This window comes from Carassius gibelio, chromosome B19, assembly GCF_023724105.1.
Source record: "Carassius gibelio isolate Cgi1373 ecotype wild population from Czech Republic chromosome B19, carGib1.2-hapl.c, whole genome shotgun sequence".
Lineage (NCBI taxonomy): Eukaryota > Metazoa > Chordata > Actinopteri > Cypriniformes > Cyprinidae > Carassius > Carassius gibelio.
Genome location: NC_068414.1, coordinates 20,601,432 through 20,624,074, shown reverse-complemented (window position 1 = coordinate 20,624,074; position 22,643 = coordinate 20,601,432). Strand labels below are relative to the sequence as shown.

Below are 22,643 nucleotides of genomic sequence, written 5' to 3'. Positions count from 1 at the left end.
CCATAAAAGAGCTCTCCTCTCTCTCTGTATATTGAGGCATTAGTGTCAGCTATGTTCACAGATCCAGGCATGTGATTTTCTCCAGGTAAACTGTATTTTTCTCTGATCTCACAGATGGTGCTGTGTTGGTTTCCTTGCTACCGTGTACTCAGTCAAGCCAATAACATCCAGACGCTATTGAAGAGTTTGGGGCCTTTGGGCTAGTTAGATGGTAGACCGCGCCAGCACATGTGGCTTTGTGTTTAGAAGAGTAAAAGGCAGCAGTGTCACTTCTTACTCTGAATTCTGCTCTGAATTTCCCCTCTGGCCACTCTAACAATTGAGGAGTACTACCAGCCGCCTGTGCAAAAACAGCAATTACGGCATTGGGCGTGAGTCCAGAACATAAGCCCTACGGACAGAGTTCGAGAATGGACCCAGCTGTGAAAAAAGAAAACAATCTGGGTTTGTTGCTGAATTCGACACACTGCAAGCTTGGGCATGACCCTTAAATAGAAAGTCTATTCAGACAAAGATTTTTAATTACTGTAGCTTGAATGCTTATGAGTGGACAGTCCCATATCATGCAGAAGGAAGGTGTGCGTAATACTTACCGTCACTGTTGACGCACTGTACTTGTGGGTTCTGGGTTCCCGGTCCACATACTTTGTCATTGTCAGGCACACACTCCTCCAGCTTCACCAGCAGCCATTCATAGCAACTGGGCTCCTCACAGGGGATTGCCTCTGTCAGGTGGGGACAATTTCCTGTTCCACCTGTGGGCTCATTCATGATTTTCCTTTTCCTCAGTTTGAAACCTGTAGAAAAACACAGATGATATTTCACTTTCACATAAATTCAAATAGGCTATAACATGCAAATACTGTTATACTCATTATAAAAAAAACAACAACTATCTGTTAACTGAAATAAAGATTATATATACTGTAAATATTATAGATCTATATAAATAACAGATATTTTCATTTATAAAATGAAATGAAAATTAAACATATTGCCTTGGCAACTAATAAATATAATATAATATAATATAATATAATATAAAATGGAAACCAAAAGGAATCTAAATTTGAATATTAACTAAAATAGTATATAAACAATATTAAATATAATAATATACCATAATTAATGTTATATATATATGTGTGTATGTATGCATGCATGTATGTATGTATACATATATATATATATATATATATATGTCTATCTATATATATATATATATATATATATATATCTATATATATATATATATATATATATATATATATAGACATACATTTTAATCATGCATTAAAGCAGTTTGTGGACAGATACATTTTTCTCCTAAAGTTCACACTGAGCCTGACTAGTGTCTGAAATATTCGACTAGTCGGCGCAATCCCCTGCGTTAGCTCTCTAAACTGTCACAGTGTGTCATTGCATGATCACTGTAATATTACATTAAACATATTGGTCCATTAAGCATGCAAGATGACAGAAATTACTGGAGCAGCTCATCATAATGAATATTATTATTCTCACTCATTATGCTTGCCTTTCACCAAAGGGACCAATGCATTCAGCAATCCATTAATACAGAAGAGGCTTTGACACCAGGGGTATGCCCATTCGAGGGCAGGAAAAGGGCTCCAGAGGAATGAAAATGGGTGGACCTGACTCAAGGTCCCCCTCCTCTCTCTGCTCCCTGGCCTCTGGTTTAATCCACGTTGCTGTCTGGGGCCGATAAGGTAATATAGGAGAGGGGAGCTTTTAGTAGCTAGTTGGAGATGCCAGCGTTGTCCCTTTTTCTGATGACTTCTGTCCTGCGCTCTCCTCCTGGCTTTATTTAATCATAAGGTCAGCGTAGAGCTCATTGTGGGTATATAAGGGGATTGTATCACGTCCTGTCAGTCAGCCCAGAGGTGTCTGATAGCATACGCTGCCTCTTTCTCTTTATCAGACAAAAGCACGATACTGGGTTTCATATGACCCCTGTTAATCAAAAATAGACAAAAGGCACAGCCGCACAAAAATCTCATCAGGATCTCATGGTCATCACGTCTTAGGTGCACACTGATATGTTATTGGGGTGTCAGGTTGAGATGTCACATGCAATTTGTACTGTACTTTATCTCCCATCAAGCTTATTTTTGTAGCTTGTTGAGGCTATAATAAAGATTACTGATATATCACAAAAGATATTAATAACGGTTTATATCTACATTCATCATTTGTAGAAGGTACTGTAAGACAGCACTGGATTTGGTTGTTGCGTGACATCAAACCAGAACTGCACAGCATTATTCAGAATTGAGTTTTGTTGCAAAGAAGAATTTGGTTCAAATTTAATTCTAGAATGTGAACTGAGATGTTCAGAAACATTCAGTGTTATCTAAATTAAAATACTGGAAATATTGTTGTAGATTTGACTTTATTTTATAGGCGAGGTAACAGGTAATAAAAATTATTTTGAATACATACATTTTAAATATTAAAATTTGCAATATTAAATCTACCAAAAATAAAACTAATCAAACTGTTATAATATCATACAATACAGATATAAATCAAAAAATATATTTAATATTTGCTTTATGGTCCCCATTAAAGTAAAGCAAATCATCATACAATGTATATTTGAGTAATATAAATATATTACATTTAAATAATGTCTCTAAACTCTTGTGGCGTTTGGGCAGTTTAACAGAAATTCCTCACACATTCCTCACACATCTCTCAACATTTCCTTGATACAGATTTTATATCCATGACCCTAAAGCCAATTATCACGGAGGTGTTTTGATAATGTACTAAGCACTGATGTTGTAGCACCATGTTGTTCTATTCTGTCCTTGTGCTGGAGATACTGTATGTACAGTCAGGGGCATAGCACCAAATTCTGGGCCCTGTATACTTTCAATGTCAGTGGGCCCCCTACACATGTTCCAGAGTGTCTGGCACAGAGTTCATTCTCTCATTTGGTGTTATCAATATATTTTGAAATGAATAATGACATCAATTGGAGGGCCCAATTAATTCGAATTAGGCTATAAAAAATAAAAAAAATAAAATTGATGGGATTTCAAAGGGCCCTGTCCCTAGACGGGGCCCTGGGTAGTCAGGTCCACTTTTCCCCCCACTACCACGCCCATGTGTACAGTATATAAAAAAAGAAGTCTTCACTCCTTTAGCCACATCTGCCTGAATAATGAGTGCCCACATACTGTACATACACAAGTGCCGAGACCTTTTTATTACAGCTATATGGCATGAAGTATGAAGCGTGGGCGTTTGATAAGAGAGAGTGGAACACCGATTCACAGAGAATCCATCAGTGATATGCATGGTGGAGAATTTCCTCCCATTCAATCCTTTTGAGTCGCTTCATTAGGGAAGAGTCAATATGCATTAGTCATGGCACAGGTCGCTGTCCCAGCCATAATAAATGAGGAAAGCAGCCAGCGTGTCAGCACCTTTGATACACTATACCAACTGTCAGAAGCATTCGGTAAACCGCCATCCTGTGAATCCAGCAGATTCGGTTCCTTCCAGAGACCATCTGAAGCTTGTGCGTCTCTTTGAAGCCGTCTAACCCTAGCTTTTTCTTTTGTCTATTTCCTGACATGTTTTATTTTTCTGTGGGTCCCTTTTGTTTGTTGTTCCCTCTACAATGCTCCTAGTTCATAAACCATTGAGAAAATGAATCTTCTGCCCCTGCAGGCGTTGATAAGTTTATGGCCCGGATGCTGATGGCGCAGATGGAGGTGAGGGGTGGGGAGGGGAGTGAGTTATGCGTTCAAAGGTTTCCGTACACAATTCATGTGATTTACAATGAAAGAGGACGTTTTATTGATCCGCTCTGTTTTAGCGAGACGGGTGACATGACTGCTCCCCAAACACAAACTGTAAAAGATGGAGTGGTCCTGTAGTTCAAGCTTACCTTTCTTTGTGGACTGATCCTGACAGTTTTCAAAGGTGCAGGGCCCCCATGCGCTCCAGGAGGACACCTCACACTCCACAGGACAGGGAATATGGCAGAGCTGGGTGGTGTTAGGAGAAACGCCCAAACACAGGTCACTGTTCACTGGCCGCAAACCTGAGGAGACACAGACACACATTGTTAGAGTCCCTATACAAATAGATGTACCGCAAATGCAAAAAGAATATACAGCTCATTCATACAAGTATATTACACACACAAACAAGTATACACACACACACACACACACACACAAGCAACAAGTTTCACAAGATTTAGTTTTTTAAAGAAGTATCTTACGTTCACAAAGGCAACAATAAGGTAAAAAATATGTAGTATTTTGCCATATTATAATTCATTATTATTAAATTATCCATTTTCTCTATAGAAAACATTCTAATATGGCGATTTAATGCTAAAAAAATAAAAAAAATTATCATCATTATAATTTATTTCAGGGTTCTTATATATATATATATATATATATATATATATATATATATATATATATATATATATATATATATATGTGTATATATATATATAGCCACACATGTACCAAAAAGTACCTAAAAAGATTATGGAAAGCATTTCAATATGTTTGAAAATTCAAACATGAAGAGATTAAATGAAATGATGAACATCATTCTCACAAACAAGTGCTCCTGATTGCACTTGTTTTGTTAGACATCTCCCAAAGCCCCTTTTGTCCTTGTTTTCTTTTTTATCTGTAACCAGCAGTCAGTGCAAGTGTGCTTTCAGCTCCGAGCCGTAGGTGACTTTCTACAAGGTCAGTGCGTGAACAGATCTGCTGCCGATACCCTTTGACGGGTCCCCTCTTCATTCACATGCAAATTGCTTCGTGTCCAAAAGGTGTTCTCTGTGCGCCCTGAGCCTTTACTGAAACCATTCAGTTTTTGTGTTTTGTGTGTGTAAAGATTTTCAGTGTGATCTAAGTGATTGATTGCATAGCCAGAATCATTAATGATTTATATGAGCTTGATCACAACAAAAATGACAAAAAAAAAAAAAAATAATAATAATAATAATATATATATATATATATATATATTTTTTTTTTTTTTTTGTGAAGTGCTCTTCTGGGACAAACATCCGCCAAAACGTTCAATTTAGCATGCGGAATTCACCTCTAAAAGTGGCATGTCAAAAATAACGAAATTAGCTGTCAACATCAAACTGACAAAACTGAGTTGCAAAAAATGCAAATGCAAGTTCCCTTATTCCCACAAACAGTCTTGTCTCCATGCACTCCGCATTTTTTATTAGGACTCAGTTGTGCTGTTGAGGCATTGAGGTGGGCAAAAACCTGTCTGACTTCCTGTCTCAGCCGCTCACGTTTCGCTGCCCTGTTAACCCAGCCTGATTAATGACCCTATCTTTGTAGGTTGACCTTGTTCAGGTGGCACAACACTCGATTGGAGGCCAGATGGTCTGCTGCTTGCCCACCCAGGGTTTCCCCGGCCTAATTATGGCACCAGTATCCCATCAGTCCCTCTGTCCGTCTGACAGCCGCCAACACATTCACCTGCTTGCATCACCATCATCATCATCATCAATAACTCGGGCCTGCCCGCGGGGCTGTGCTGCATGGATGCCCTGTAACAAAGCCACTGTGTTGAATATCTCATAAAGATCCACGACGGGGTGCAACATTGATTATATTCCGGGGAGCGACACGGCCGGGCCGAAACGAATGAACACCGTTGTTGTGTTCTGCTCTCTGTGACTGAGATGTGTTAATGGATAAAGATCGCGGCGGCAGCTGCTTTCCCCTGTTGTCTAAATGTCTGAAGCCACCCATGGGGAGAGGAAATCAAGCGCAGCTTCCCCAGGCCCAAACAGCAGAGCAGGAAGCCGGATGGGAAGCGGCATTGGCGGAGAGGAAGAAAACAAGCTGTTTTTGATATGTAAAATGCATACTTTGTGTTCAGTGCCATTCTGGCATCCATTACAGGGGTTTAGGAATCCATAATCCCAAAATGACTGAAAATGAATTTGAAATTCAAACAAAGCTTTCACGTTCGTGGAAACTATGGATATTTTATGGATTCTTCACTACTGGCAAAACAGAAAAATAACAGTTTGGGGGTGGGGGTGGTAATGTAAATGAGGTAATGAGGTATCTTCGTGTGCATCTACTGTTTCCATTTCCACTTCTTTGCTTTTCAATTAATACAAGTTAACACCACCAGACACAAAAATAAATACATAAATAATGTGAAATACATTCACAAAAGACTATAGTTTCCACACACACACCAACAAAATAATATAAAAATGTTGACAAAGAGTGTCACATCTGTGAAATAAAAGGGTGTGTTTAAGTTTTAGATTTTAATCAATACAATTTAAAGAGTTAGTTCACCAAAAAAAAAAAAAAAAAAAAAAAGAAAAGTCTGTCAACATTTACTCACACACAAGTTGTTACAAACCTGTATGAGCTTCCATTGGCTTCCCTAGATTGGGGAGAAAACTACTGTGGAAGTCAATGGCCACCATCAAATGTTTGGTTACCAACATTCATGAACAAAAAAAGAAAAATCTTCTTGTGAGTAAATGATGACAATATTTTTGTTTTTGGGTGAACTATCCCTTTAAAGGGAAATAGAAGATACAGTGAGCTCATAATTTTGCTAATTACAATCAAATGTGTGAGGGTTAATATAAAAGTAGTTATGTTGCTGCTTTAAAAAAAACTAATGGTAGATAAAGTTGTGGAACGTGTCTTAACTATCAAAGTTTCATATGTACTGGCATCACATGTTGTATTGAAATAGAATGCAGACAAACATAGTTGTCTAATTTCTACAGAGGATTTAGCTATGATCCCTGGAAGTGAATGACCAGATTAAATCTGTTTAAAGCACACAGTGTCTGTCCTTGAGTAAACCACCGCTCCTGATGCTCTCATTGTCTGGCATTAATGTATATAAATACCTGTGAATAATTCCAAAGGCCCAGTGGTAAACCACTTGGAATTGTCCAATCGTGTGGAGCTTGAAATCAAATCCTCTCAAATCTGTCTGAAACTCCCTGAGGGGAAAAGTGCCTGATTGATTCTTCATTGATTAAAAGGAATCCAGGAAAATTAGGAAAATAGTGGGCTGACAATAAAAATAAAATGTAAAAAAAAAATATATATATATAATAATTATGTGATACGCAGATTAATTAATTAAATTAATTGTATTTAATCACATATAACAATGTTTGCTGAGATGGATGATGTTAAAACAAAGGAAACCAAAAGAGAGAGAGAAAAAAAACACTATTCACAAAAGAGCATGAGACAGAGCTGGACAAGGTGTGGAAAAGCTTGAGGTGTGAGTGAGAGTGTGCAGGTGTTCTTTCACTTTTCCTTTTCTTTATCTCACACAGTTCTTCCATCTGTCACTGCGTGACTCGTCAGTGCACCAGGCCTGTCACATCCCCCAGCAGGAAGCTGCCATCAGTGCCATGTGCTTCTCTTAAGGCCACATTACAGATGGGATTCCAGCACTGTCTGGCAGAACTTCCTCACAGACAGGAGGCTGGACACCAAGGTCCTGATCCACCAAGATGCACAACAAAAGAGATACGAATTGGGTGTGCACTTTATGGGTGTATTGTTTTTGTTTTCACCTCACTAAATATTTCCAGTGTTATAGTTTATTCAATTTCTTCAGTGTACACTGCTTTTCAAATTTGGGATCATTTTCTTTTTTTTTTTTTTTACATTTATAGATAATGACAGTAAAGACTATTATTACGAAATAATTTGACGGTGCTCTGAAAAATAAATAAATAATAATAATAAAATAAAATAAAATAATGTATTACGGTTTCCACAAAAACATTAAGTAGCAACTGTTTCACTGTGATTCCAGATATTATAAATTAAATTCACCAGTAAAGACAAAGAAATTGGCCATTATTTATTTACACATTTAAGTCCATGCATTACAGATCTTTACCAATGAAAAATATGAATTTCAACAGCCAAACTATCAACTGTCCTCAAATGCATGAGCTACTTAAGGTGGTGGATTTAGTTCTGGAACTTGATCTGCTCTCAATGAACTTGGTGTTATGTAGAAAATATATAGGTTAGGATTCCTTAAAAATTAATTTTTAGTGTTTCATACAAAAAAAATAATAGCATACTAACAACAAAAATTGACAAAACTGACTACAAGACGCCTATGTTGCTCAGCTGAAAGACATAATCCTCAATAGATACCATCAGCAGATCAGCACAGGCAATAAAAAAAAGTTTAATCATGGCTTTCAATAGCTGTTAAATACACCATTGTGAGTTTTAGCCTATTTGTTTCATTTCAAAAGGCGAGCTGCTTTCTTTGTGCTTTGTCTTCCTGTGTGTAGTGTGACCAAGCCATACTAGGCAATGACTGCTTGAAGACAGCTGTGGACATTTGAATAAGTTCCCTGAGAGGTCGACGGTTCAGCTCTCAGAGCAGATGGCAGGGGAGTTTCTGTGTCAGTCCGACAGTGAGCGCAGGGCCAGCATCAGCCTCGACGCATGGCATGAGGCACTGGCACCTCCCTGTTTCTGTCCTATTACTCCAGAGAGAATTTGTGTTTGGGTGTATGTGCACCTGTGTGTATGTCTGTGACGGCATTAGCATTTAAATTCCACAGTAGCTGCCTCATTAATTTGTACAGCTCTGCCTTCGCTATTCCTTAATTTCCCCCTGGTGATCTAACTTCAGCCTTTAAAAACCAATCCAATTATATGTTGGCTTGAATTGTGTAACCACAATACAAACATCAACTGATCTTTGTCTAACAGCTCACAGTGAACCTGTAAGCCTGAAGTGGGGCAGAGGTGACCAGAACCAAAAACAGGAAGGCGATTTTACCAAATATAACTTAGCATCAAGCATGTCAGTCACACAACCTTTAATCAAATATCACATAAGTAGTCGTGCGATATGTCTATATAACAGCACGGCTGAGATTCAGACAAAATAACCATCACTAACACACAGAGCATTTCTAAATACCAAATGAATATTTAAGATTAGCCACTGGACAAATATAATTTATTATAACCCGTATATAGCAGATCTATACAGGTGGAGCTGGGGAGGTGGAAGGTTTTAGAGGAACTCTGAAAGCACACTGGGAACTGCTCTAGTGAATGCTAACAAGCCATATAAATGTAAAATAGCTTGTGACAAGTAGCTATGAATCAGTTTGTGCAAAGGACCCATCAGCCTGTGCCATCTAGAATTTAATGACAAAACTTATCAATTAGCTAATCAATTCAGTCAAAAATACAAGGCAGCACTCTGATACAGCATTAAAATATATAAAATGATAAAGTTATGAAACTTTGCTCTAAGCCAAAACAGTTTGCTCTGGAACAAATAATAGATTAATACCAAAAACTGCCAGTTAGATTTACCCATAACAAATAATATTCTCATGTTATAGAGACATAAAAAACCAGTGGCAATTATATTATTTTACTATTATATTATATCTCACAAATTCAATGAAACGCTTAAATCACATTGCCATAATCATATGCTGCCGTACTGTTGATGTCAGCACCAACTGGGAACATTTTTGGAAGCTGGGCTCTAATTCAAGTGACTGCGCCATCTTCACAATATGGGTCTTGGCAAGTTTTGAGTTGAGCACATGGATGAACTTGTTTTAATGTTAATGCTAGCATTAAAAAAAAGGAAAAAAAAAACATGCACAACAAATGTAAGATGATGTAGACTGCTGCCCCGTTTCTCACTAGAAAAAGAACAGTTGCCAAATCCTAATGATTATCTATTACATCATCTGGATTTAGTTATATTCACTGAATGGAAAGTGTTTGTGTGCTCGCATACAGTACACTGCGTATAGGACTTGCATCAAGCTTAAATAATTGGTGAGAATATGACAGGAAATGATTGGGGGGAGAGATCAGAATGGGTTCGGGACATATTGTTAAACCAGCAAGTGCATTAACCACAAGCAGAGGGTTAAGAGACTGAAAATTGTAGTTTTGTTACCATCTTTGTTCTTAAGGGAGCTGAGGTTAGATGAGGTTTCGGTGGGGGCTTGAACGCAGTAGACCTCCCTGGTTTGAACCCCGCCTCCGCAGAGCCCTGTCTGGTTGCTCCGGCGACGGTCCTGTTGGCTGAGGAGCACATCCACTCTGCATTCGCTCCACTCTGTGGTTCGCCAATTATACCTGCGGAGACAGAGGAAGGAAGGACATTTAGTGAACAGACGTGTGCTGATGAGTATTTACTGTTCTCTACATTTATCCCCTGAAGGCTAGAGATTTGTTTTTATTACACAAAAATAAAGTACTTTGGTCTGTCCTTTGGAGTTATAAATATAGATGATTTTAAATAGACTAATCAGAAGCCACGTCAGCCAGGATGCGTGCTAAGGTCATCGCTTTATTGAGCATTATTGAGTTTGATGGCTGGGCTGCTGCTTTTTGATTTATGATGTTAGCAAAAGAACACTAGGGGAACAGCATCAAAACTGAGCTGTGGATAGAAATGTTGCAACAACCATAACATTGTGAGTGAATACATTAATATTTTGATACATTTGCAAGGGCGAATAGTGTGAGATTTGTTTTCTTTTTCTGAGTTTGGACCTGCTTTTGGTCATTTTTCCTGTGCACCTATCAAGTACCTTCATTGTGTGTGGGGTTAATTTATTTACTTATTTTTGAAACAGTTGTAACAATATCCAATTCATTTATGGTCTTTTCAGTAAAGGTCTTCGAGCCTTTACTAATGAAATGTTGATACACATAAATTAAACAACTCACCCCCGCCCTCCAACAACTTCTGGCTCAGTGTTAACCGTGTTAGCACTGGCTGAAAAGGACAGCACCTCCTCTTTACCATTGGCCTTTGATCACCATTTCTTTTCAATGTGTGTCTTGCTGATCAAAAGCTGGAGGGCATGCTTGAGGTGGAAGTGTGCTGCATTTGTGTGCAGTGTGTTTAAATGTCCAGTGACCTTCAGTATAACAAATCTGGCTTCCAGCTTTTAGAAGAGCTCAAATAAGAATATTAAAAAGAAAAGAAAGCATCTTTTGAAAACATTTCTTGATCTTGAGCATGCAATCCAAACTAAGGGTGAAATGGTCCCTTGCTTTGCTTCTGTAGTGTAAATGAAGGAAACATGAAAAATGTATTAAAGTTTTTGAATACAGCGGCTTGTATTTTAAAACCAATAGAGAATTCCTGCTGACTTTCCATGATAATGTCTCTCAACTCTCAACCTTTTTCACAGATTCAAAATGAAGTCCATTTGACCCCACAAATGCAGAGCTCCATATTCATGAGCTGTGAGTCAGTGTGTGTTTGAGTGTGCTTCTGACAAGACTGCATTCAATATTTTGTTTTAAGGGCCTCTCTTTCCATTTATGCACTATACTTGAGCTCCACATAATGTGTGAAATGAGAAAGCTTTCTTTTTTTTGGACACTTGAATGAGCTATGCACTGCATTTTAATAGTTAAGTAGCATAATGCACCACCAGCAAAGCAGTTTCCCAATACGTTCACATATATATAAAAAATGTATGAATGAAATGAAACTGATTAAAATAAACCAATTTTACATACATTCACAATATTCTAATTCAGATGTGCTGTGTTTCAATGCACCATACTTTTATGTATTCTAAAGTGAATGTGCTCTATCAGATGGCAACATTTAAAGAGATTAACAATTCAACATTTTGTAAACTTTTAATTCAGATAAAGATATATTAGAGACTTTCACAATATGCTAAACCTGATGTGACGTTTTAATGTACCATGTACACTCACAAATGAAATCTGAGTGCTATATTGGATGGAAACAAAGAGAGCAATGATACAAATTTCTCTCACTAGCCAGATTTCCATCCAAAGCCGCAAATATAACTTATGCGCAAAATTGAAATATTGCATAAAACATTTCCGAATAAGTACCGTTACCTTCCAACTAGTCAAAGAGAACACAATTGTCACTTCATTAAATTAAATTAAATTAAATTAATCTATTTAGCAGACGCTTTTCCAAATTCATGCTATGAATTTTTACATATCATGTGTTCCTGGGGAATCGAACCCCCAACATTGCGCTTGATTAGACAATGCTCTACCAATTGAGCTAAAGGAACACTATATATCACTAAGAAAAGCAGGAGAGGCCATTGAATATAATAATTTTTCATATATATAATAAATAACTTGCACCTCAGAGCGAGCAAACGAAACAAAATAAAAGCAGTCATTGCTTTCAGAGGTGGATGCCTGCTGTTTGGGAATGCATTCATGTAACAGCTCTGGAAGCAAAGATTGGCCTGCTGGTTAGTCAGGTTTTGCCGTCCCACAGCGTAAAGTCACATGATTTTGATGTGCATGGAGGAATTTATTCGGCAAGTGTGTTTCCATCTCCCATTATTAGCATGAACCCTTTTCCGCCCTTAGTCAAAAACCACCTTAAGAGAAAGCGTAAAAATTGTTTTGCGAAGTAAGGGATTTTTATTCTAAACTTGCCTTTTCCATCACTCGTTTTCAATGTGATACTTCAAAATGTGCATAAAAACATGGTAATGGAAAAATAGCTATTGTTTTTGACTGTCACACTTCACTGCGGGAGGAATGAGGATACAAGGAGCACAATGAACAATCTTTTAATTTCTCGAAAGACAAGGGTAATCCAGCATAGGGGTATCGGAAATCACAGGTATGGACGATGTAGACCCGACAGAGGAAAGATGCGAAGATGGGAACTTAAGTACTAGGGATAATTACTCAACATAGGCACAATGAGACAATCAACATGGGACAAGGAACACATGGAGGGAAAACACAACATAATAAGTCCAGGGGCAACACTTACAGCATTCATAAGAAATTATTCCTTTGGATGACTCAAAACACTGGATGACTCAAAATTCTGCATAGAAGTCACTGGGTTGCATTTGAGCTCTTTTTTATTGTAAAAATATATTTTAAATCCTGCCATTCATCTAAATGTTCAAAATAATCAAAGCTGTGTTTTAACTTTGTAGTTTTACTTAGCGCGAATTTATCTGCAATGTTTAATACTGCCACTGTCATTATAAAAAAATAAAAATAAATAAATAATAATAAAAAACACTATTTTGCCTTTAAACAGCATCAATGTACAGTTAGCTACTTTTTGTTACTACTTTGTAGTGTAGCAAAATACTGTTTCAATAGTAGCTTGACCTAATCGAAGCTAGACTACATTACAGTTTCAAAATAGCTTCTTCAACATTGAATTATACTGAACAACATAAGAGTGAGTAAACAATACCGAATGAAATATGCCTTTAAGAGATTTACGGCATGCTTAACAGTAGGTGAATATTAAATTTTAATGGTTACAAGCCACTCTTGGCCACCTGAATCTCATTCTGGGGGATGTCTGGTCATAAACCCCTGCTGTAAAGGATTCTCAGTGACAGCAGTGAAAGTACATGTGGGGTTTGGTGAGAGAGCGCGGCCCGGCACACACTGGGTCAGCATTACAGGAGCACCATTCACCTCCATCAAATAGGGAGGCACATGCTCTGCTCTGGTGAGATCCAGTGTAGCGAGGTGATGAGTGATGGGGAATGGACCGGCCCATCTGTGGGGGAGATCAGATTAGACAGCATGTGGCCTGTCCTCTCAGACGTTCACTATTCATCAGCTCACCTCCTCCAGGGTAGCGCTGTGCCAAACCACCAACCCGCTGCCATCTCTCCATCTTCCCCTACAGGACCTTTATCCCCACCCTCGTTCCCCCCTTCACTCCTCCATCTGGGTTTTAACACATTTATGCTATCCAAAAGCCGTCAACAGATGACGTGCATACAGAGAGAGATGTTATGGAAAACTGTAGGCCTATTATAAAAAAATAAATAAAAAAATTGTGTGTGTGTGTGTGTGTGTGTGTGTTTAAAGTCTCATATTCTCACCAGGGCTGCATTTATTTGATCAAACATACAATAAAAAACAGTAACTTCCATAAATTAAAAAAAAGGAATAATATGGAATATTAAATAAAATATTATAATATATTATAATATATTATAATAAAATTAAATAAAATGTTAAATAAAAAATAAAAAATGTTTTCTATTTTAATTTGTTTTAATATTGTGTGTTGATATTTACAAAATGTAATATTTCAGTGTTTTTGAGGAAACCCTGACTCATTTTTCCCCCTTTGATTCTTTGATTAACAGAAAATTCAAAAGAAAAAATACCTATTTTGAAAATATTAACATGTATATATTTATGAACATAATTTACATTATATATAAATATATTTTATATATAAACATATATGGCATACATCTGTGTGTATTTATATATAATAATAAATATACACAGTACACACACATATATTATGTAAACAAAAACTTTTATCTTGGTTTGATTAATCATGATTAATCTTTTGACAGTTCTACATTTTAATATAAAATATAATATTGAATATCACCCCGAATATCACCCCGAAAATATTTATATTAAATGATAATCTTTTCATCATAATCATGACATTTATATTACATATAATATAAATGTCATGTCCCAAGCACCAATGCAGAATGGATGTTGCACTTACACTATACATGGCGGGATTCCTTCTCCTTGAGGAGAACATGGTTCAGTCTCCTCCAGCTCAGGACACTCGGCTCCTCCACCCACTTGGAACTGCTTCACCTGACGTGTGCGTGTCCGCTGTCCCATACGCCCATTCAGATCATAGCACTCCTTTGAGCACGCAGACCAGTCCGACCACTCAGCTACTTCACAGTCCTTTGGGATGACACACGCTTGATATGTCACAGGAAGAGTCTGCTGGTTACACTGGCTGTAGGGACACAGAACAAAGTCTGTTATGGATGAATTAATACAAGATTTATTATAACTAAGCTGCAGAAAAATCTTGTCTGCACTTCTGTGACATCAACATTGTTATTTCTAAACACCACAAGAAAGGTATGCTATTACTTATAAATTATAGTAAGTAATAGCAATGTTAGAAAAGAAAGAAAAATTATAATCTCAAGCCTGACCAAGCTGTTTTCAACCAATCCCATCCAATTACTGTATATCATTTTGTATATATGCAATAATAAAGATAATCATCTTGATCACTCTGACCTTGCATCTCACCAGTTTTCCTCACCAATGTTCTTTCATTTCTATCTCATGCAGTCACTACTGATTGTGATTCAATTTAGATATGTATCAAAGTATGACTTTCATGAATTTTAATTAAGAGGCATCAAACGACAGCTTGGCTTTGGGGGTTGTTATGATTGAGACTGTGGTCCTCACTAGAGCTCCTACATGACATGTAAGCAAGATCTCATTTGTCTTAATCAGTCAGATGAAGAAATCAGAGGCTCGGTTGGTTCACAGATCACGTCGTTGGTGTCAAAGGCTGTTGAATTAAATCCAGACTGAGGCCATTCCTGTATCTGTGTGTGACTTGACTTTACAAGTTTAAGAGTCTATTACAAGGTTTCCATTTATTAAAGTGCCTCTGCAGCGTGTTTATTCAACGTGGGCCACATTTGTGCCACATAAAAATTTGTTCTACTTTTCAAACATGTTTTATGTATAGATGGCATAGGTTTACATTGTCTTCGACAGAACTTTAAACATAATATGAAAAATCATCTTTAAATATCGAAAATGAAAATTAACATTTTCGATATCAAAGAACGATTAATATATTTTTTATCCAAAGTTGCATTTACTGATTTTCAATCCAGCTTGCTTTCAATTTCTCCAAAAAAGTTTTGAATTTTGTGTATTCATGTTTTATAAATGCTTGTAAAGTATCATTTTCACCACTGTCACTTCCACCTCAGACTGGCATTAAAGGGACAATTCACACAAAAATTAAAATTATCCCATGATTCACTCACCCTGAAGCCATCTTAGATGTGCATGGTTTTCAGACGAATACAATCAGACTTATATAAAAAATTTCCTGTCTCTTCCATGCTTTATAATGGCAGTGAATGGGGTCGAGATTTCGAAGCCCTATAAAGTGCGTCCATTCATTATAAAAATAAAGGGGGTAATAAATATATTTTGAAGTGATGTGTTTGTTTAAAAAAAAAAAATCCATATTTAAAACGTTATACTTCCAGCGGATGATGTAGGACATGGTGTAACATAAGCCTTGGTGAGAATTTGCTAGTCTCGCGAAAACCAAGTTTTGTTCACAGCTCAGGAAAACGTCTCCGGTTACTATCGTAACCTCGGTTCCCTGAGAGGCGGGAACGAGACATTACGTCAGCTAAGACGTATATGGGAACTTCTCCCTTCTCCACTTTTGCTGAAATCTTATTGGCTCACGCCAGCTGGGGACAGCTGGCCAATTGACGCGAAGCATGCAAATACTGACAGGTTCGCGGGCAGTATAAATTGCATGGGCGCGAAAATTACGTCAGAATCACGACTGAACTCTAGCACAGCTGATCAAACAGCGATCACGGCGGCTAACGTAATGTCTCGTTCCCGCCTCTCAGGGAACCGAGGTTACGATAGTAACCGGAGACGTTCCCTCTCGAGGCGGTAACTCAACATTACGTCAGCTAAGACGTATATGGGAACTGTATAAAATCCCGCCGTGAGAGAAGTGAAGATAAGCCCTGAACGGAGTCAATCACCTCCACACATAAGCAGTACAGCTCCAGCCAATGGCCGTGTTGCTAAGAGTGCTCGCACCTAATAGGCGGAACTAGACCAATGAGACATCTGCTCCGACCCTAACGAAATTTGCATATCTTATGCAATTAAACGTGAAGCCTGCACTAAACAGGGCAGACATAGCACATAAGCACTCAAGCATTAGAGTTAAATACAGAGTCGACAGCTTTGCGGTGACAACTGCATAAACCGTAAAACCATAACACAGAGTTAGCAACCATGGTAACTACTGTATAGCTGGTTACAATAATGAATAAACTTAACTCACCGAAAGTACATGTGACGCTACAGAGGGTACATCCAGCTTGTAAAACCTGGCGAATGTGTTCTGGGAAGACCAGCCAGCAGCAAGACATAAATCCTGGATAGACATACCTCTAGCCCAGGCCCAGGAGGAAGATATAGCCCTCACAGAATGAGCTTTGATGTTGAGGGGACAATCCTTCCCTTGGCAATTGTAAGCCAATGCGATAGCGTCCACTATCCAGTGAGAAAGTCTCTGTTTTGAAACAGCACGTCCCTTATTACATCCACCAAAGCACACGAACAGCTGGTCCGACTGACGAAAGGCGGCCGAGCGGTCCATATACATCCGCAGAGCCCTAACAGGGCAAACAGCGCTCTGAGCAACAGCATCGTGCGAGGCTGACGGCTCAGCAGATAAGGCGGGCAGTGAAACAACCTGTGCTCTAAAAGGTGTATTGAGAGACTTCGGAACGTAACCTGGTCTCGGCCGGAGAGTGACATTACAGTCGCCAGGTCCGAAACAGATGCAATCGTCGTTCACCGAAAATGCATGTAGGTCTCCAATGCGCTTCGACGAGGCGAGAGCAAGAAGCAAGGCAGTCTTCAGGGAAAGCTCCTTAACCTCAATAGAAGCTAAAGGCTCGAACGGCGGTAGAGCTAGAGCCCTCAAAACTAGAGCTAAATCCCACGGCGGCACGGAGGGTGGCCGTGAAGGACACAATCTCCTCGCTCCCCTGAGAAAACTGATTACCAGGCCATGCTTACCGATCGATTGCCCGTCAATCGGGGAACGAAAAGCGGCAATAGCGGCCACATACACCTTAAGCGTGGACGGCAAACTCCCGCAGTCCATTCTGTGCTGTAGAAAGCGTAAAACATCCGACACGGAACAGGTCCCCGGGTCGATTTGGATGTTCTCACACCATTTTTTGAAAACTCCCCACTTCAGAGCGTAGAGGCGTCTCGTAGATGGAGCGCGAGCCTCCGTAAGCGTACTCAACACCCGTGAGTGCAGGGCGTCCCGCTCGTTTAAGGTCCCCGCAGCGGCCACACATGAAGGTTCCACAGCTCGGGGCTGGGGTGCCATATCGTGCCGTTCGCTTGAGACAGCAGGTCCTTCCTGAGGGGGATTTGCCATGGGGGAGCTATCACTAACTCTCTCAGATCCGCGAACCAGGGCTGATTCGGCCAGTTCGGGGCCACGAGTATAACTGACGCTCTCTCCTCCCTGATTTTGCATAAAACCACAGGCAGAATCTTCACCGGAGGAAACGCGTAAAGCCTGGCCTCCGGCCAACGCGATGTCAGAGCATCTCCCGGTAGAGGGGAGTGAGATAGCGAGAAAAACGTCTGACAGTGCGTGTTCTCGCTTGTGGCGAATAAATCCACTTCCGCCCTGCCGAATCGATCCCAAATCATTCGAACTGATCCTGGGTGAAGCCTCCACTCTCCTTGAGGAATCCCGTTCCTCGAAAGCATGTCTGCTCCGCGGTTCAGGATACCGGGGATGTGCGCCGCTCTTATGGAGAGAAAGTGTAGGTCCGCCCACAACAAGAGACTCGCTGCTCGATTGAATAGAGCTCTGGACCGCACGCCACCCTGGCGATTTATGTACGAGACCACAGACGTGTTGTCGGTTCGAATCAGTACATGTCGCCGCTCCAGCTTCGACCGAAAAGCTTGCAGGGCGAGGAAAACCGCTTCCAATTCTAAGCGGTTTATGTGCCACGTCCTCTGTGACTCCGACCACAGGCCTGAGGCAGGTACGCCCAGGCACACTGCTCCCCAGCCTGAAGTTGACGCGTCCGTCGAGACCACGGTGCGCTGAGTCACTAAACCCAAAGGAACTCCTGCGCTGAACATATCTGTGCTGTTCCACGGTCTCAGAGTGCTGACGCAACTGTGAGTGACCGTAATTCGTTTGTGGCTCGACGACCACGCCCTCGGCGGAACTTGAGCTTTTAGCCAAAGCTGTAGTGGTCGCATATGTAACAGACCCAGATGGCACACTGAAGAAGCCGCCGCCATCAGACCCAGAAGCCTCTGAAAATCCCTCAGTGAAACCGACCTGCCCGGTCTGAAACGGCGCAGAGTCGATGAAATTGTCTCCATGCGCTACCGAGAAAGATGGGCTCGCATCGCCATCGAGTCCAAACATACTCCCAGATATGTTATAGTCCGACTCGGTAAAAGCACGCTCTTCTGCATATTTACATGCAGTCCCAGCGTATCCAAATGGCGGAGCAGCGTTTCCACGTGACTGATTAGCACATCTCTTGAGTGGGCCAAAATCAGCCAGTCGTCCAGATAATTCAAGATGCGCATTCCGCTCGATCTGAGGGGAGAAAGCGCTGCGTCCACACACTTTGAAAACGTGCGGGGAGCCAGGGCCAGGCCAAACGGAAGCACCGAATACTGATAAGCCGTGCCTTCGAAAGCAAACCTGAGGAAGCGTCTGTGGTGCGTCGCTATTTGAATATGAAAGTACGCATCTTTTAGATCCACTGAGGCGAACCAGTCCCCGGGTCGTACCTGCATCAAGATCTGTTTTAGTGTTGTCATCCTGAATGCGCGTTTGTGAAGTGCTCGGTTGATGGGTCTCAGATCCAGAATAGGACGGAGTCCTCCACCCTTCTTTGGCACCACGAAGTAGCGGCTGTAAAAAACGCTTTTCTGCTCGCTTGGAGGGACACGCTCTATCGCTCCTTTCTCGAGCAGACTGAAAACTTCCTGTCTCAGAATTGAAAGGTTGTGGGGCAAAGTCAGTGACGGGACCACGCCGTTGAATCGGGGAGGTCTGCGTTTGAACTGAAGAGAATATCCTTGCTGAATAATTCCCAGTACCCACGGTGAAATGCCTGGGATAGCCTTCCACGCGTCCAGAAAATGACACAGCGGACGCGTTAGCTCTAAGGCTACTGTAGCCACTGAAGGCTTGTTTTGACCGGGGCCCCGCCCCCGCGAGGTTAGAAGCACCGGCTGGGGGGCGGCCCGTGGCGGGCATTGTGTGCTGTTGGCACTCTCGCGCCCTCGAGAGGCCATTATAATCATTGCTTGTGACTCTGCACTGTCCTGAGACGCAGTGTTGGGTGCACTTTGACCTGGGCCCCGCCCCCGCGAGGTTAGAAGCACTGGCTGGGGGGCGGCCCGTGGCGGGCATAGTGTGCTGTTGGCACTCTCGCGCCCTCGAGAGGCCATTATAATCATTGCTTGTGACTCTGCACTGTCCTGAGACAGGGCGAGTGACACAGTGTTGGGTGCGCGAGGAAGAGAAAGCTCTCTTTGTGAAGAGATACATGTTTTTATTGTGGAACTCACACAAACAGCATTTAAACACACATTTAGCTTGTCGCCCAAAGGAACCCGGGGGACACGAAGCTCTTGAACACGGCGCTTGGGGGTGGGGCCACCAGCGCGCTCTCTCTTCCTCTTGAGCGGCCCGTCAGGAGGATGGCTTTGCAGCCGAGGATGATGCGCTGGCTCTCTCGCGGCGCGGGCTCTTCTTCCCACTCCGATGCCTCTTCCCAGGCCCTGACCACTGCTTGTTTCGGCCGAAACGGGCGTTCGGCTCGGGGCGAGGCGTCACGGCGGGCTGTCCAGCCGGTCCTAGGGCCTGACGAGGCGCTGATGAAGAGCGGGACCTCGCGGATGAGGGCTGAAGTGAGCGACGAGGCATCACGTGGCTCATGGCTTTTGCGCGCTTCTGAGTCTCGGAGAAAAATTCCGTGACCGACTCCACGGCATCACCAAAGAGGCCGGAGGGAGTGACCGGAGCATTTAGAAGCGTCCTGCGATCCGCGTCCTTCAGGTCAGCTAGGGTTAACCATAGGTGCCTGTTAAGGACGACCATAAAACCCATGGAACGGCCGATGGCTTGAGCGGAGCGCTTGGTAGCCATCAGCGCGAGATCGGTTGCCGCGCGCAGATCCCTTATGACGTCAGTATCAACCGCGCCGTCATCGATGGACTGAAGAAGCTTCGCCTAGAACACCTGGAGTATAGCCATGGCGTGAAGGGCAGAAGCTGCCTCCCCTGCAGCATCATAGGCTTTGTCCGCCTGGTGAGCTGTAAACCTGCACGGCTTGGAGGGCAGGCTGCGGTCGGAACCCAACGCTGAGGAAGACGGGCACAGGTGCGCGGCAACAGTCTCCTCGACGGGGGGCATGCGCACATACCCGTGGGCCTCCGCCCCGTCTACGTGTGCGAACATGGCTTGCGTGGCAGAGTGGGTGCGCGCCGATTGGGGTGCAGCCCACGACTTCACCACGTGCTCATGTACGTCTGGGAAGAACGGGGTGCTTCTCTTCGATGCGGCCTGGCGGCGGCTCGACTGGAGAAACCACTTGTCCAGCTTGCTCTTTACCGGCTCGTCAGGTGCGTTCCAGGAGAGGTCCAGCTCCGTGACGGCCTTGCCTAGGATCCTGATGAGCTCCTCCTGGAGGTCTGCAGGGCCCTCGTGGTCGGAGCGGTCTGACTGAGTCGCCCAATCCTTCTCAGATGCAGAGAGCGACATGGAGTCGTCTGCCTCGCTAGCTCCGAAGGAGACGAAGTCTGCGACGGCCCGGGGGGGGCGGAAGCTATCGTCTGGGAAACTAACAGCGCCGATCTCGTCTTGGGGCGGGGGAGAGCCCACCAGCGGCTCGCTGGCGGCAGTGGGTCTCATCCCTGCTGTTGCCCGAGCCACTTCCCTCCTGGCTCTGAGGGCGCGCACTGGCAGCTCGGCACAGTGGGCGCACGTGTCATCCGAGAAAGCTGCCTCTGCGTGGGCGAGGCCCAGGCAGGAGACGCAGAACAGATGAGGGTCCTGCGGGTCGAGGGGACCCGCACAAATCTGGCAAGTAGCTGCCATCGGATGCGGAGAGGAACGGTAGTAATCCTCTGATGCAACTTCCACGATGGTAGATAAAAGACTTCAAGCGTGAAGATAACTGCATAGAGTGAAGAAAGAGATTCAGACGTAATTTTCGCGCCCATGCAATTTATACTGCCCGCGAACCTGTCAGTATTTGCATGCTTCGCGTCAATTGGCCAGCTGTCCCCAGCTGGCGTGAGCCAATAAGATTTCAGCAAAAGTGGAGAAGGGAGAAGTTCCCATATACGTCTTAGCTGACGTAATGTTGAGTTACCGCCTCGAGAGGGAACCAGTCTCCTCTTGGCTTATATGGAAATCTTCCAACATTTTCCTTTACAAATCCTCATTTTATACTTCTAATTTGTGAGTGTGTTTGTTTGCTCTCTCCTCTTGGCATCGGCATTCACTGTGTGGAGTATTTTATGATGGATGGATGCACTTTCTTGGGCTTCAAAATCTCGACTCCCATTCACTGCCATTATAAAACTTGGAAGAGCCAGAACATTTCTAGTGTAACTCCAATTGTAATCTTCTGAAAGAATGAAGTCATAAACACATAGGATGGCTTGAGGATGAGTAAATCATGGGATAATTTCCATTTTTGGGTGAACTATCCCTTTAAAGCCAATACATATTTTAAGATGATTGGAAAAGACACTGTGCTCAAAAAGAAGCATTTTCCCAAAGCATAATCAAGTAACTATGAACTTGGTTTGACTGACACTGTAATGCGAGGTCTGATTTTGAGGCTGTCTTGTTTCTGACCATGCCATTCCATACATTTGATCCAGGGCAGGGTGCTGCATTAACACGGCCATCAGAATCAGCTAAGCCTCTTTAGGGATTTCAGCCATCTG

General features: G+C 42.0%; 1 protein-coding gene across 2 annotated transcripts in view; it reads right to left on the bottom strand.

The window, feature by feature from the left end:
- The window catches only part of LOC127978928 (thrombospondin type-1 domain-containing protein 7A), a 110,058-nt gene that overhangs the window by 40,436 nt on the left and 46,979 nt on the right, over positions 1-22,643 (bottom strand). For both annotated transcript variants that reach the window (XM_052583944.1, XM_052583946.1), the window contains exons 3-6: positions 14,584-14,832; positions 9,994-10,175; positions 3,923-4,078; positions 594-797 (exon numbers count right to left, since the gene is read on the bottom strand). In XM_052583944.1, coding sequence (XP_052439904.1) covers positions 594-797; positions 3,923-4,078; positions 9,994-10,175; positions 14,584-14,832 — 791 coding nt within the window. The remainder of the gene's footprint in view (positions 1-593; positions 798-3,922; positions 4,079-9,993; positions 10,176-14,583; positions 14,833-22,643) is intronic.